Source organism: Enhydra lutris, unplaced genomic scaffold (assembly GCF_002288905.1).
Source record: "Enhydra lutris kenyoni isolate GAN:26980312 unplaced genomic scaffold, ASM228890v2 scaffoldscaffold14, whole genome shotgun sequence".
NCBI lineage: Eukaryota > Metazoa > Chordata > Mammalia > Carnivora > Mustelidae > Enhydra > Enhydra lutris.
In genome coordinates this window covers 9,376,509-9,393,718 of record NW_019154098.1, presented here as the reverse complement: position 1 = coordinate 9,393,718, position 17,210 = coordinate 9,376,509, and the positions used below count along the sequence as shown (strand labels likewise).

Below are 17,210 nucleotides of genomic sequence, written 5' to 3'. Positions count from 1 at the left end.
CAACATTTGCAAGTTGAGCTACTTTTTAAAATTTCTATAAAGTAAAATTGGCTCTTATCATTAACTATAGGACATCTGGTGAGGAAGTTCCTAGTGTCTACTACGTACTGGTTATGGGTGTTTTACATGTGGATTCAGAATCTGTCAGGTTGCCCTGCCAGCCGTCCTGGCAGCCGGGGCTTGAGTGTACTCGCCTTCCAGGGCTTCCAGCAGTGCGAGGGAGACTCTCCCCATGCAGACCCTGATGGCAATGGCTGGAGACTAGAATGAGGGATGGGGTCTTCATCTTATGTAAAACCCCAGGGGTACTGACGGCTGAGCTCACTTCCGGCCTTCACCTTTCTTCTGAGGGCCCAACATGGTAGGTCCTAGGTGATGTGTTTTTGTTTGCATGGTTACCACTTGCTTTCTTCCAGGCCTAACTCCTGTCTAGCCTCCTGTGGAGAAAAGTGTCATCTTCCCTTCCTCCTAAAATAAGCACCAGGCAGTTTGGAGATTTAACATTTTCAAACATAGAGGGGAGGGAGGAAAAACTCCCTCTTCCTTTTCTAACAAGCCCAAGTCCCCTGTTCCCTTTTGGGTCAGTGGCTCTTCACCAGGTGTGTGTGACAGCTGTCACTGTGATGCTTTGAAACGACCAATCCAGAGATGTGCTGCAGAGCACAAATGAGATTTCTGGGAGGGTAGATGGAGTTCCTGAGTCATTCTTAGGGTTGACAGTCACATAAGGATACTCCTTTTGGGGCCGTCAAGGTCAGAAAGTCATCACTTTATGCAGAGTGCTGGAGAATGGAGAGGCTATCTGGTTGTCAGTGCTGTCGGAACTAGACGTGTGAGAGGTTAGTGGCAAGAGTGTTGAAGGCGTGTGCCCCCAGTCCTGCCCGGTGTGTGACGGAGCCCTGAGCTGGGAGGAAGGACGGTACTGGTACAGGGTGCAGGTCTTTGGCCAGAGGTTCTCAAGTGTTAGCATGCAGCAGAACCACCTGGAAAGCTTGTTAAAACACCTTTCTGGACCTCCTCAGAATGCCTGACACCTAATGAGCTCCCAGGTGATGCTGATCTAGAATCGCCACTTAGAGAATGCATCTGGGAAAACAGCAGTGATAGTTCAAGAAAATGGTGTTCCTGTGGCCTCTCAGTTGGAGCTGTTGTCCATGTGGTATTTCAGTAGGAGAGGGAACTTTTTTTTTTTTTTTAATTTGCGTTTCTTTTTAACTTTGAATCCATGGAGCCATTTACTCAGCCCTTAGAATTCAGCCAAACATTTGTTCGATGCTTGGGAATTAGTTATTCGAACTAGGTTTTCTGGCCAGTATGTTAAATTTGTATTCTGACGCCATAAAACCTGGTTATTTGGCCATGAAAACATATGTGCGACACATGCTAATTCCTTTCAATGATAATAGTTTTACATTTATTAATTCTGTTATGATTGCCATCCATGTAAGGCCACATGTATGCTGCAGCTGTGTTTGAAACTATTTACTCGCGTTCTAGTCTGCCATTTTGAAACATGAACTTGTGTTCAGGAAGGCCCAAGAGAAAATACTAGATTTGGATTTAAGATAGTAAAATGAGGAACGAGTGAAATTTCCCCTTTCGGTTCTCAAGACTGCTTATCGTGTTATTAGAAGGATTTTATAATGCCTAATTGATTTACTCCTTGAAAATTTTCATGTATTTCTCGAATATTTCTTCTGACCTCACTTTCTTCAAGATGTCCTAAGACCCTAAAGAAAAGAAAATGTTTATTTTTCTGTAAAACATTAACTTCTGATAAGTCAAAAAGAAAGCATTCAAAAACGGGAAAAATCAGAATAGAAACTGGTAAAAGAAGCACTAAATCATGAAAGGTATCAAATATAAACAGCATGACTTTTTTTAGTTCGAATTTGGCCAACTTCTTTCTGGTCTGATTGTCTGAAAGAGAATTTTCTCTGGCTGTGGACTCGCTCCTTTCTGGAGCGGCTTACTGCGCATAGCAGGCTCCTTCTAAGCCCTGGCCGTAGAGCATTCAGAATGCAGAGCCCCTAGTGCTGCGGCCTGTTGACACTCTACAGAGGAGGTGAGTAAGGGGCAGGTGCAGGAGTGGCGCAGACCATGACGAGAGGTTGAGACACTGAGGCAGAAGGAGCCGCCTCTGTCGCTCAGGTGCTCCGCTGATGGGCCTCCAGGTGCCTCACAGCAGCGGGCAGGTCTTCGACCGGGCATCTCCCATGTTTCTCCAGCCACACTCCTGCCAAACCTTTAGTGTCCTGTCGTCATTTCTTTCCCTTTGTTGTAAATAAATATTTCCTTGTTTTGCCTCGATTTTTTCTTTTTCCTCAGTGGCTGGGCTAAATTGGCATCTTTGACATCAGCAGTGGTACAAATACAAACCTAAAACCTGGCCTTTAAAAAATGTTGTGGTCATAAATCTAGTTTCTAGAATATACTTACTCATTTTTAAAATATTTTAAGCAAAGTGAAATTTTAGAACTCCACGTAGGGAACTTGTGATCACAGTTTCAGGAGCAGTGGTGACATTGAGAGCTCAGGCTCTGGAGTCAGGTAGTCCTGCCTGCAGTCAGCTCGACCGTTAGCCGGCCGCGCTATTCGAGCAAGTAGTAGATCTTCTATTTGAAGTGCTTAGTATAGTACCTGCTGCGCAGTAAGTGCACTGGTGGTTGAGGATTCTGATGCCGTCAGGAACAGCAGTGTTGATGTTACAGACCGCAGGCGTACTCCTTTTTGCTAAAGTGCCTTGACTGTTGTGCAAAGAACATAATCCATTCTTTTTATAAGCTGTGATTCTGGGGAGGATGAAAAGGACTAATGTTTGTGAAAGCATTTGAAAACTATGCAAATTTGAATTATTACCACCCTTAGCCATGACCTCTATAAGCACCAAGACGAGGGATACTTTCCAAGTTACTTGTAATAGTGTAGATGTTAAGATGTAAAGCCAATCATAACTCTCTCTTCAAAAATCATTTGTTTCTTTGTTCAGAGACATATGCTAATCCCATATGTCTGGCCTTCCTTTTTATATACTTAATAGCTTATAATCACTTCCCTTAGTGCCTTTCTATCTGGAAAAGTGACACAAGCGTAGGAAAACATATGCTGAGTATACTTTTGTGTATATTCTAGATTTATCCGACGTGGAATTCCTAGATGATTCTTCAACAGAGAGTTTGCTTCTCAGTGGGGACGAGTACAATCAGGACTTCGATTCAACCAATTTTGAGGAATCTCAGGATGAAGACGATGCTCTTAATGAGATTGTGCGGTGTATTTGTGAAATGGATGAGGAGAACGGCTTCATGATCCAGGTAGCTGGTCTTCCCTGTCGTAGCAAATAATCATTTCAGGTGCTCAGCGAGCACATCAGGGCGTCTGTGTTCTTTTGTCACTTGTGGTCTTACTGAAGACTGGTCTCTCGCCTATCATGTTTAAAATCCCAGTAGTAATGACGGGAAGGTCTCTTCAAATGAAGGAGACTGCTCTCTCACTTAACGATCACCCTCCCTTTGCGAGAGTGTTGAGTTTGAGGTCTTCAAGCCAAAATTCTGGAAGCCATTTTTGGAAGCCATTTGGGTGGGTGAGCATCTAGATACCTTGAAGGGTAGAATGTAGCAGCCCTTCCAGCCTGGATCCCTGTTGTTTATAGCCCTTCAGTGCGCAGTTAAGGAAATAAACGTTTCCTCTCTTGTCAAAAATTGTTACAGGGCCTAAGCATTACAAACCACCTCTCCCTGTAGAAAGGGTATCTTTAAGAAAAAAGGAGCATAACCCACGTTTTGTGATGTCATTTAGAAGATTTGGAGATGTTCGTTGCAGGAATAAAGAGTAATATTTTCTCGCTCTTTTCAAAGGTATTCTCAAATAAGGGAACTACAAAAGTGTAGGGTCACTACACAGGTTATACTTGAAGAAGTGACTGCTACACGTAATCCTCCGAACTTGTCTTTTTTAAAGAACAGTGTCCACACTTTAATAAGCTATTTTAAGGATATATTTCCCTAAAAATTAGTGGGAAGTAGATGAGAGCAGTAGTTTTGTGTATGTGTGTGTTGCGTGATTTAAGTAATCTAGCAAGGCGCATTTTCATAGCTGCAACAAGAGGGAGTTCTTGAAGCAGCCGACTCTGAAGTACAAAATCCCTCCTCCATTGGCCCTCGCATCATTGTGTGGAATGAGAGTTGAACTCTGGGAGGCAGCAAGAGACGGCCACTGCTAGCTGAAAGGAAGGGGACTGGTCTTTTTTTCTGGTGAGCAGACCTGTGACTAAGCACTCGTGTGTTTTCGGCAGTGTGAAGAGTGCCTCTGCTGGCAGCACAGCGTGTGCATGGGGCTGCTGGAGGAGAGCATCCCCGAGCAGTACATCTGCTACGTCTGCAGGGACCCTCCTGGTAAGCCTCCTCCCCGTTCTGGTGGCAAGGCGCCTAGAGATCTGATTACGTAGGGTACCCACTGCATAAGACATTGTTACTACTTCATCAGTTAAATTCTGCTTCCATGGTGAAATTTTAAAATATTTTTCATTGTTTGTGACAGTTTCGTTTTCTGTGTTAATTACTGAGGCCAGAACATTAGCCTCGTTTCATTAACATAACTGCTCCATTACTGGAGGGACAGAGTTATGTAGGTCATTTTCCTGGAGAAGGATTAGCCCTGTCGTGTATCCCTGTGTATTGATTTCTAAATAGGTTTATGTGTGCCTCTTTGAGTGGAACTGTATTCTGAATGTAACTCCTTGTGATGTGATTTTAAGAAAGTTCCTGACTGTGCTGCATATCCAGCTTATTTTAGTAGATGGGCTCTCCGACGATCACGGTCCATCCCTTTATTTTACTGCTGAGACAACTGAGGCATGGAGAGTTTCGTGCCTTGTGCACAAGGATAATGCTAGACATGGCAGAACTGAGGTGAAAACCTGTCCCTTTAGACTCCTTGTCCAGTGCCTTCCTCCGTGCCAGAGGCTTTCGAGTAGCAAGGTTTTGCATATTGTGTACACTTTCAGTTGCCCAGGTAGAAGATAACTAGATATTCTCAAATAAAAGCCTACCAGTTCTCCTCTTGTCTTTCAAAAAAAAAAAAAGATTCAGACCTATATGACTGTGGGTACCTGTTTATTCATTCAGCAGCCTTCACTGGATGCCTTCTATTTGCCAAATGCTGGTAAGAAGTAGGATGATTGATTCTAAGCATACCTTTCCACTATCTCATAGTATAGTAGGGGTCACAGACACATAAGCAACTAATTTAACAGACATTGACGTTGAAGATGTTGGATTATACAGGACCCTGTGAGATCTTGAAGAAGGGTCCTTATTCACTTAAGTAAAACTCTTACTTCATCCAGTTCAAAACAAATGTTAGCGAGAGAACGGGTACCCCGTTTAGTTTCTGTCCAGCCCTCTCAGCCTTTCTACAGGGCAGATGACGGACACATCACAAATGGAAAGCCGTACCCTCAAGGTTCCTCTGCAGGTCTCCTCTGCGTCTGAGCGCATCCTGAGTTGTCGGTAGTGGGGAGGAGACCCCGAGGTCGGAGGAGGCTCGCCGGCTTCTCAGAATGCTGTGTTGCTCTTCTTCTGAATTTATTCTTAGTGTCAGAGCTCACCTTGCTCACGGCAGTGTTACTAAGATGGCAGTGGGAGGGAAGTCCGAGTAAGTGGAAAGCTTTGTCATTTTAATGTCACCTTCATCTGCAGGTCAGAGGTGGAGTGCGAAATATCGGTATGATAAGGATTGGTTGGATAATGGGAGGATGTGTGGGTTATCGTTTTTAAAAGAAAATTACTCTCATCTCAATGCCAAAAAGATAGTATCCACCCACCACCTGCTTGCTGACGTCTACGGTGTCACTGAAGTCCTGCACGGGCTGCAGCTGAAGATCGGCATACTGAAGTAAGTGCGGGGCAGCGGGCGGCGCGCACTTGAGTTCAGGGTCATCAGGCAGCCTTTGGGAGGTTCAGATGAGCAATTTGGGAGACAGAAGAGATATTTGAACACATTTTAACTTTGAAAAATAGGATTAATAAGCTTTTTGGATGAGTAGCGGGTTGCTGCCTTTTGTCCTGGAATGAATAAGCATGGTTGAAGGTCACTACCACCTCTGCTAGTCCAGCAAATGCTGGTCCCTGCCCTGCTGTTTTGTGTAATTGCCGTAGGTGCAGAATTAAGTACAGTTACTTGGTGAGCCGGTATTTTGTGCCCTCCTCCAGGAATGGTGTCCAGATGAAGTAGTATTTTTAAATTACCTTAAGATGGACTCTGAAGAGAGCAGGTCATATAATCCATCCCTCTGCTCTGCACCAAATGGGTTTTAGTCATCCCAGACTCTTTTCCCTTAAAACAACAACAAGAAAAAAAAAAAACAAAACAAAACAAAACAACCCTAACCAATCCCTAGGGAGCCTAAGCCTCCCTAAGTAACATGTCCAAGTATTCTCGAAGCCCATGTTTTCAGTTCTTCTAATCCCTGGCTAGAATTCTTCTCTTAAGACAATATTTTATATAAAAACAGGATGATTCACTGGTTTCTCACAAGATTGTCTTCATTTTGACTCACTTGCCTGGGCCAGAAACTTACCCTTTCCCCTCCTCGGCCTCGTCTGTCCAGCTTTCCCCTCAGCCTGGTGTGCCCAGGCACCTGTCTGTCGTAATTCCTTCATGTTGTTCTGTGTGTTTCTGTCTCTCTTCTTCATGCTGTCCCAGCCCAGGCTGCTTTTTCCACACTGCCACACCTTTTTAGTTCTCTGCGGCTCCAGTCTTGTACTCTTTGAGTTCATCCTTCTTACTGTTGCCAGGATGATTTTAGTAAAAGATAAGTAGGACTTTGAAGTGCCTGGGTGGGTGAGTCGGTTAAGCACCTGCCTTTGGTTTAGGTCATGATCCCAGGGTTCTGGGATCAATCCCCATGTCCCTGCTCAGTGGGGAGTCTGCTTCTCTCTCTCCCTGTGCCCCTCCCCGCTGCTCTTGCATGTGCGCTCTCTGATGCGCTCTCTCAAATAAATAAAATCCTAAAAAATAAATAAATAAATAGGAGTTTGCCTCTTTTTCAGCTTCATGTCCCACAGTGCCTTCGTGGCTCTGCAGCATGCACTCGGAGTCCTTCCCTGATAAGTATTCTGTTGTTTGCTTGCGGTGTCTTCCCTCTCCCACTTGTTCTTCCCAAACCATAATCCCTGAGTGAAGCCTGCTTTATCATAGTTAGAAGCTTTTACTCACACTTCGAACCTTCTACAGCTAGTCTTTTGAGCAGGTGCCTTTTCATGATACCTGCCCAACCAGGGCTGACCACACACCCTTCTTGGCAAACTCCTTACATACTGAGGTTGGCACTTTTGTGCACTTTGTTTTTTCATGTCCGTCTCTCCTTACTACACCACGAATTCTTTTAGGGTAGGGCTTATGTCTTATTCATCATCTTGTTGCCAGTCCCTAGTATACGTATAAGTATTCAGTGACTGTTGAATGTAATTTGCTTCTGTTGTATGTCATAAATCTGAATATGGATTTCTTTTTCTTTTTTTTTTTTTTTTTAAGATTTTATTTATTCACTCGACAGACAGAGATCACAAGCAGGCAGAGAGGCAGGCAGAGAGAGAGAGGAAGGGAAGCAGGCTCCCTGCTGAGCAGAGAACCTGATGCAGGGCTCCATCCCAGGACCCTGGGACCATAACCTGAGCCGAAGGCAGAGGCTTAACCCACTGAGCCACCCAGGCGCTCCTGAATATGGATTTCTTTATAAAAAGGGTATACGAATGCTAAAACTTGAGGGAAGAGCTAACCTATTAAGAAGAAAGTCTATTTCATGCCAGAAATTAGTGCTGTAGTATCAGATTTCATTTAATCCTTAAAATAAGCCCGAAAAATAGATCTCCTCTCATTTGATAGAAGGGTAGTCAAAGATAGAGGTACTTGTCTAAGCTCAGTGACAGAGCAGGACATGGTCCATTAGACAGAGTACAAAACCAACTTTCTGCTGTGCCTTTACTATAAAAGAATTTTAGTATTTTCTGATACTAAATTAGAGGTCCAAAAGATAAAATGTGTCATTTTAGAACAATACTTGGGTATTACTAGAAGAAAACTAAAGTTGGCCCCTGGGTGCTTGTCTAACCTGGAAATAATTAATTCACAAACATTGAGGTTTATGAAAGGTTTATGCCTCCTGAGTATTTCCCTTTCTTATCGATTCTGATTAAAGAATTGTGGTTTCACTCACTGCAGAATTTTAATGACTAGAATTAGCGATAGGAGGGCGTTACCATAGACTGTGGGTGCGGGCTAATCAGTGCAACATCTTTGGAGGCCGCTTGGACATTTATCACATTTAAAATGTGTGCCCACTATCCAGCAGCTCCGTATCTGACTGAAATTTCCCCACCGTGTGCAGAGAGCACACGAACACGCACACATGTCTGTGGGTGGGAATGGGCTGCTGAGCCTGGACCGGGGTACATGGGTACTGTTGAGCTCTAGAGTAAAAGTGGGGGAAACGTCTGTGCACTGAGGGGGCAAGATGCCCATATATGTTTTCTATGAGGAAAGCAAACTGAAAGCCCCATTTGTATAAAAAGAGAAAGTATATGCTTATCCATTTAAAAAATAATTTTATGTGTGTCGAAAACATCTGAAAGATTATACCTCATTTTTTTATGATTGCCATGGTAGGGAGGTTTTTACTTTGTATGCATTTATTGCCTGAATTTTTTGTCATGAGCAAGTATCACTTTTTGATTTAATGAAGATTTTAAACTATTGTCATATACAAGTTTTTTGTGTTGTAGAATTTAAAAAAATATGGTGAAACGTCAATAGGAAAAGAAGAGCATCTATCAATTGATGATGTGAGCTATGAACATAATTACATTTATTGTTGCCTTTTTTAAAGATTTTATTTATTTAAGAGAGAAAGAGCATGAGCTGGGGTGGGGGTTGCTGAGGGAGAGGGAGAAATAGACTCCCTGCTGAGCAGGACCCTGAGATCATGACCTGACCGAAAGGCAGATGCTTAACCCACTGAACCACTCAGGGGCCCCTCATCATTGCTTTACTACCTGAGTATTATTTCTATAAAATTATATTTTGCAAAAAAGAATTCAAACTTTGGATTAAGTTCTGGGACAAGTTACCCTAAAGAATACCTCTGCTTTTGTCTTGAACCCCTGTCCTCCTTCTAGCCTGGCTCCCTCGGTGAGTCTAGGTCTTCAGTAGAGAAGTGGAGATCAGTTTGCCTGAGTTAGCACACTCACTGTACAGAAGGCACGGACAACCAGGGGTTATCTGTATCATTTTTATTTTCTGAAATTTATTATGGCACTAAACTTGTCCCCCCCCCCCCCGAACTGCTCTTTCTCCAACTTTGCTTTAAGGAATAAACATCATCCTGACCTTCATCTCTGGGCCTGTTCTGGGAAGCGAAAAGACCAAGATCAAGGAATTGCTGGGATAGAGAAAAAAGTAGCAGTGCAAGACACAGTTAATATAGAGGAAAAGAAATACCACATACAGAACCATAAAGAACCACCTCGTTTGCCCCTAAAAATGGAAGGAACGTACATAACAAGTGAGCACAGTTACCAAAAGCCACAACATTTTGGTCAAGACTGCAAGTCTCTTGTAGACCCTGGGAGCTCAGATGATGATGATGTTAGTAGTTTTGAAGAAGAACAAGAATTCCATACAAAAGATAAAAACCGTTCACACTACTCAGTGAAAGAAGATGGAATGCCTGAAAAGGTATAACTAGTTCATTTGTTTTGGCTTGGAAAATATGTTAGACCATAGGAAAATTTTATAAAATAAAACATACTGAATTCCCAGTAAAACTATGCTTATATTTCCAAGTTCACGAATACCTTGTTGGGTAAAGACATTTGCTTTCTCTATTAGAAAACACTGGCTATTTGAACACTGAATTATCCCCTAATTCAGAGTTGTAGTAATTCAGTAAACTTTTGCCCTAATCAAAGTTTCAGTTTTTATAAGCACACTTAACATACCTCCAAAAACTATAAGACGTATTTTTTTTCCAAATGAAGATGTCTGTGTGTGAGAATGTGTAAGAGTTTGTGGGTGTGTTTATATTAATATAATATGTGTTTGAGATAAAAGGTGGCATTCCAGTCTTTTAAAAATTTTAGCATGCTTACATATGCATATCAATTCCATTATGCGATAAACTGAATTCTTACAGCTCTGTGTCCATTGCATTTCTATGAACTTTTTCCTATTCATAGAGATTGTCTTAGAAATATTGTTTCTTCTTTTTTCATTGATTTTTCAGCTAGTAATGCCACTTTAAAATTAGTTCTTTATTTTTCTGGCCTGTTTTATCAAGAAATCACTGTATACAAATAAATTTGGGAAGCCTATAGTTCATGATATTTGTGGCAAATGATTTAGTCAAATTACTGTCCCTTTTATGAAATGAATTCTTTCTGGTGAGTCTGGAGTTCAGATTTTTTGTGTATGTGTAAAGCATTTTGCAATTCTTAAGTTTTTAAAAGATTTTTATCTCTCTCATGCCTCACTGATTTAACTGCAAGAGTTAATTATAGTCTGCGGGTAATGAGACTTTAAACTGGCCTTTGCCAGCCTTCATGATTTTTCCATCATTGCTTTCTGCCTTCACTCCACTTATGTCATTAGCTTAGATTCATTGAGGAAGGGGTTAGTCTAAATGAGCTGGGGTTTCTCGTTACAGAGTATCATTAGCAACTTATTTCTTTAGCATGTCTTGTTGAATGCTCTCCACCCTATGGAGCCCCATGCTAGGCTTTGTGGAGAGACATGGCAAGCATATCTGCTCTTTTAAGGACCATCAGATATAATTTAATTCTGCACTGGCACTTCCTTTAAAAATAATCTAAGAGTCTGATTGGATTTCACTGATTGTTGTGGTAATGAGGTGTTTGGTGTATCTTTCCTGTTATGACATTACATTTCACCTAATTTTGTTTTTTCCTAATGGTTCTTTGGAGAAGAATCCAGCTGAGAGGAATACGGTATTTATTTATAATGATAAAAAGGGCACTGAAGACCCAGGAGACTCACATCTTCAGTGGCAGCTCAATCTCCTTACACACATAGAGAATATGCAGAACGAAGTCACCAGCAGGATGGACCTAATAGAGAAAGAAGTTGATGGTAATTTTAAGAAAGAACTAAAATACAGTGGCTACAGTCTGCAGAGTGTATTTATTATTGTTATGATGGCATTGTGTGAAGTGTTGTAAGTTACGGGCTGAGAACTGTAGGTGCTGTCTCTACTGATGGGGTGTCCTCCTTCACGTCGCATTCAGTACAGCTGGGGTTTGGGGTCTTTCAGGCTGAAAACAATATGTTTGGATATTATCTCATTTTTTTTAAAAGGTGGATATTAATTAAAAACCGGGTGCAATATAGAGAACATACGGAATATTTATTAGTTTCATTGAACTGTGTTTTCTTTGGAAGTCAGTGTAAGGGCCTTAAGCATATTTAAAATATGAGGGAAAACATTTTGTATCTTTGCTCTCACTATGGTCAGTAGGAAGTAAAATCAACAACAAGAAACCCCCACAAGCTCAAGTAGGTAAAACTGAAGTTTGCACACACGTTTTCAAATGCTTTTCTTTTGTATTTTTCATTTTATCACATAGGGCCCTGAGGAGTGGACAGGAAAGATACTATCCCCATTTTATAGTTGAGAAAATTGAGTAAGAAATAACTGATTCCTAATCTAATAGGTTTTTTCCTAACCTCATACATAAGATTGTACCCCCCCACACACCTTTTTTTTTTAATTTCACCCTACAGTAAGGTAGAGCTCCTACTGCTTTGTTTTTACCTGAGGAAAGAGGAAAAGGAAATCCATTTCAAAAACATCTTCCATATGGTTTAATTTAGCTTTTTGTTACTTTAATGTGAGTAGATATGTGACGGGGGAAAAATACATTTGACACTATCCCTTATTATTAATAAAAAGTGTGGAATAACTAATTGCATTTTGCCTAGGCTTCTAATATGCTTGCATTTTTTTAAAGTAATGATAAAATAGTGGGACTGGAAAGGACACTGAGAAGTTGCCACCTCCTTTCCATTCTTAAAAAGAGCTTCCTGATTTAAAAAAAGAATGGTTAGAGTAGTTAAGTTTTATTTAAAATGAAGCAGAGATTATTTAAGTCTAAAATAATAGCTTCAGCAGGCACAGGAAACTGTTTCCTATTCCAGAAGAGAGTAGAAGGAGATATTCAAAATGAAATTTGTTTATGCCTATAAAGGGAAAAATTACCTAAAATAAGAACAGAAGTTACCAAGAAGGACTAGAGCTCTTGTGGGATATGATATAATATAAAAGCTGCTAAAGCCTCTCAGAAATGGCTTGAGTCTGTTCATGGCCTTGGGGAGAAAGGAACGTGAACTCTGTCTCCATCCTTTTCCAGCCTTCCAGGTAGACCATTTTGTGACTTCTTCCAGTTGCCATTTAAATTTGTTTGTTCTGTTCTCTCTTGCAGTTCTGGAAAGCTGGCTTGACTTCACAGGGGAGTTGGAGCCCCCTGACCCTCTCGCAAGGCTGCCCCAACTTAAGCGCCATATCAAACAGCTCCTAATTGACATGGGCAAAGTACAACAAATAGCAACTCTTTGCTCTGTATGACAACCGTGAAAACCTAATGAAAAGAATGTGGGTTTCTTCAGTTGATCATTTTTATTATCCACAGGACTGCTAAGTGGATAGTTAAAAAGCGTAGTGATGTTTGGTCATTGACTGATTTGTGACATCAATAGGATGGCACCTGGGAAAGGAAAAGGAAGAACAACCTCTATCAAGGAAGCTAATATTAGAAAAAGCTTATGAGCAAGCTGTCTGATAATGTGTTATATGCCAGGCAGGGATCAATGAAGTTGAATATAATTTGTACCGAGGAAATTGAGTCGGCAGGATTTTTCAATAGTTGCTTTACATGAAGCTCGAGATATGTGTAGAGAGAAAGATGGTGTGCTTATCTAATTTTTAGTAGAAAGATCCATGTAATAAACCAGCGTTTGGCCAAAAGCAAAACTGTAGAGGCAAGGAGATTCTGGAGAGTTCTATAAGGTTGCTGTATGAACTGTCTTCTCTGCAGGTGATCCCGCTGCTCTGGAGTTTAGAGTATTTAAACTTGTATGGGATCATGAGCTGTTTCCTAGGTAATGAATATCCGTAATCAGAAAACTGACAGTGGAAGCCTCACTTCTGAGGAAAACAGTTGTGGAATTCTGACTTCATTTTGATTATATATTTTAAAAATGCCAAATAATTGAAATTTCTTGCAGGCATTAAGCTCATTATAAACAGAATGGCTTGCAGAAGGGTCCGTGTGCCGAATGACGAAGACGCTGCTGGAGAGAGAGTGCTAACTGTCGTGGGAGTTCCGCTCCCGGGTCTTGCGTATGCCATCAGCCCGTCAGAAACACAGGTGTCATGCAGACTATATATGTCCTACATATAGTTGAATTCAGGACTCAGGCATCAGCGTACAGTTTGATCCTGAGCATGCTTGGTGTTTGCCTTCAGATTAAAAATTGTAAATCACCTCAGCTGGGATGAGGAGTGACAAAAATAATGAAATAATTTGTGGCTGTGGATTTTTTAACTGCTGGTAGTGGGATACTGGAAAAGCTTCATTTCTGAAGATGAATTTTATTTTTAAAAAATACATGCACACTCAAAACTTTTAGCTTTGATCACAAATGGACACATTTCTGAAACCAAAGGCAACTAAGTTGCTGAGTTAGCTCTTGCTGGAATTCGGGCCCGGGCCCTCCTGTCTGCCAGTGCTCTTGTGAGTTGTGTGCCGCCGCCATGCTCCATACGCGGGTATGCGTAAGCGTGTGTGCTTGTTTGAAACAAACACTCAACGTACATATGTACATATCCTACACATATTTATATCTGCACATATCTAGTTTTATTACTATAGACTATAAGAGTTGGTGGTTAACATGAAATGTTACCTTTTAACAGACTTTTTAAAAATTAAAAATGTATGTACAGGTTTTGAAACTTTTTTAAAAAGGGGAAAAAGACTGTTCAGAGGAGGCAGTTTGATGATAGAACACTTGGATATTTTATGCCTCCTTCTGTTTATCAGTTCTAGCGATCTGTGTAAATGCATTGTAGAGCTGATACACAGTAAACTTGAATTTATCTTTGATAAGAATACATGCCACTGTACATTCAGATATTATTTAAATTTGCAAACACACTGTTCTATATGTAAGGTACTGTATGTAAAACTCTTTATTAAAACTATTCCACATATCCTAAAATTTCAGCTTGCCTTCTTGCGGCCTTATATTTTGATGTGAAGACGATTAAAAGAATGTGCAAAACCATCATTAGAGATTTTTATTGCCTTTTGACATTTTCCAACTTGACAAATGTGCCAAAGATCAACAGACATAAGATACAGTCTTGTGTATTTACTTGTTATACATAAACGTTATCAGAGATCTTACTGGGAAATGAAAAGCTTTAATAGAGGTGGTTGGGATACTGGCTTAAATTTGTATATTAAAGTAAAAAAAGAATAGTGCCTCTATTCCATGTGTGGCGTAAGCGTCCTAATGTCTGTATTACCTTTCATTTGTGTTAAAAATAATGGCTCTAATCTTTTCCCTGTGGTCGTTAAATTCCAGACATTGAATTTGTATCTTTTTTTTTTTCCCCCCAGAGTGGAGCAGATAGCATCCTTAACCCATGAATAGTGGAGTTGCCTAGATTCTTGTCACATACACAGAAGACCCTTTGTACCTAGTAATACTCATCTTCTCAGTCCCTGGTGACCACAGTTAGATTGCTGTGCATTGTTTCTGTAGTACCTTATGATCAGATCAGTTTATTTGTTAGCAGCCAGCAAATGAGAAGTTCCATTAATACTTAGGTTACTAAATTTTTGTTCTGCTTTTATGTATACGAATTGAAAGTCTGAATTTTTTAATTTAGGTTTTTAAAGTCAGTCAATGTCAGATTACTTTTATACACAAACCCGTTTAATTTAGAATATATCAAAACTTGATTTGAAGTAAGCTGCGCCTTTCCCTGTTTGAGTATGAATTGGTTTTTGAGAAGTAAGTCCATTGTGAGAGGTTTCAGATGAGTTTTCTTTCCACTTAGTCTTGCTTAACAAATACATGTCTTTAAGTATCAGCAATAGACTAGAGAGGGTGTTTCTTGATACCTTTTCACTGCTACCCTGACAGAACCAAACGAGCACCAGTGGGAGGGATCCTGAGTATGGGACTGATAAATGTAACTGGTACTCCCTCATGCGCATGCGTAGTCCCCCTGACTTAGTATTCTAAAACTCAAGGACACTGCACTCTTTCCTTAAAGGAACCCAGTCACTCTCCTAGTTTCCGAGCACTCTCATTTTCACTGATTGATTTCCTCACATACTCATAGTCCACGTGTTTGAAACAAAGCACCCTATTTCCCCTCCACTCAACTGGACCTCCTCCACCTTCACTCTCTGCTGTGACATTATGCTGAGAGCCCCAGCTTGAAACTCAAGAGTCTCCCCATATCTCTCCCATCACCACCTGTGCTGCCTGCTCAGAACAAACGCTGTTTACCTCCTTTGCCCTCTCTAGTTTTTTTTCACATCGTGCTGTGTTAATATTGGTGTTGATACTGGCCTCCTGAAATTTGAACCTTGCCATCACTATAGTTCATGAAAACGGTCATTTGCCAGGCTAGAAGATTCAGAGTTCCTGAGCGTCTGCTTTATGTCAGTGTGGTGCATTACCTGCAGAGTCTGGTTTAATGCTTGTGTGGATAGTTGGGCAAACGGTCCTTTTCAAGTCCTCAGGAAGACTTAAGTGGCAGGTTCAAGATGCAGATGCTGTGCTGGTCAAGCTCATAACCTCCAGCAGAGGGTTTTTTTTTGTTGTTTTTTTGGTTTTTTTTTTGCTGATTTTGTCAGTTAAGTTGTCTTCTCTGAAGCCGCTAGTGACTCCCTGTTTCAGATCAGGTCTGTGTCATCCGGCTTTCAAATTCATTTAAGTACAGCCTCATTGTTAGATAGACCACGCTCGTTTTCCATGGCTTGCCTCCTTAACATTTCTCTCTTCTGGAAGATTCTCCTTTGTGTCTCTACAAAACCGAGCAATTACTGGAGCTTCAGATTCTCCTCCATATCCCAGGCCGCCTCTTGTACACTGTGCTGTGCCTGCTACAGAGGAGCAACGTCCGGGAGCGCTGTACCCGGCACTGGGGGACTGGTGTGAGCTCTGCAGTTACGCCACTCCCGTTTTCACTCTGGCACATGACTAGCAGTCATCTCTCTGAGCTTGGGGGCTCTTCATCCGTCAGACGTGCATGACAGCTAACAGAACTGTGCTGAGAGGTAGATGAAGCAAATAAAGTTCCCAGAAGCTTTGATTAAATTGTGAAGTTGAAAATTAGATGCAGTGGTCACATTGAGTGTCATCCTTGTGCCAGCCATCGGGTTATGTGGCTGGATCTAGAACTCACCAGGTCATAGTCTATCAGAAACATTGAAAGCCTGTTTTTCAGAGATGGGTGATATCAAAGACTACAAGGAGCCAGAGAGGCAAATAATGGAAAGGTAATTACATTTGTAGGTAGAGGGCTTTGGGGGAAATAGAATATGTACATTAACTAAAAAAAAAAAAAAAAAAAAAAAATGGTATTTGAATGTTTTCTGACCTCTGTGTAGGAATTTTGGAAAATTATCTGCTCCTGGTACCTATGTCATTGGGTACCCCTAAAAGTAGATCTGAAGATAAAACTTAAGTATGTTTACTGTGTTTAAGAGCTCATCCAAGGAAGTTAGAGTGAGGAAGATGAAAGGGCGGGGAGGGGAGGAAAAAAAAGTTATGCACAGCAGAGGACACTGCTATGGGCAGTGGACCTTTGCTTTTGCCATTTGAAACTATTCACCATAAATTTAAACAATTGTAAAGGGTGTGATTTCCAGTTTGTAAATACTGGCATATTAAAATCAACCTGCTGTTTTTAAATGTATGTAATAGAATCAATCATTTTGCTACTTACCAACATCTGTTTTCAAAATACACAAGCAAGCTTATTCTTGACATTGGGAACTTTCATGTATTTTTTTTTTAATTTATTTTCAGCGTAACCGTATTCATTGTTTTTGCAGCACACCCAGTGCTCCATGCAATCCGTGCCCTCTCCAATACCCACCACCTGGTTCCCCCAA

At 41.1% G+C, this 17,210-nt stretch overlaps 1 protein-coding gene across 1 annotated transcript in view; it reads left to right on the top strand.

Moving 5' to 3' along the window:
- LOC111146781 (PHD finger protein 20 like 1) overlaps positions 1-16,620 on the top strand; it is a 79,117-nt gene extending 62,497 nt beyond the window's left edge. Inside the window, exons 16-22 of the mRNA XM_022502463.1 lie at positions 3,133-3,314; positions 4,295-4,394; positions 5,700-5,895; positions 9,369-9,735; positions 10,983-11,145; positions 12,495-12,664; positions 13,297-16,620. Coding sequence (XP_022358171.1) covers positions 3,133-3,314; positions 4,295-4,394; positions 5,700-5,895; positions 9,369-9,735; positions 10,983-11,145; positions 12,495-12,637 — 1,151 coding nt within the window. The 3' untranslated portion in view covers positions 12,638-12,664; positions 13,297-16,620. The remainder of the gene's footprint in view (positions 1-3,132; positions 3,315-4,294; positions 4,395-5,699; positions 5,896-9,368; positions 9,736-10,982; positions 11,146-12,494; positions 12,665-13,296) is intronic.
- The last annotated feature ends 590 nt before the right edge of the window (positions 16,621-17,210 follow it).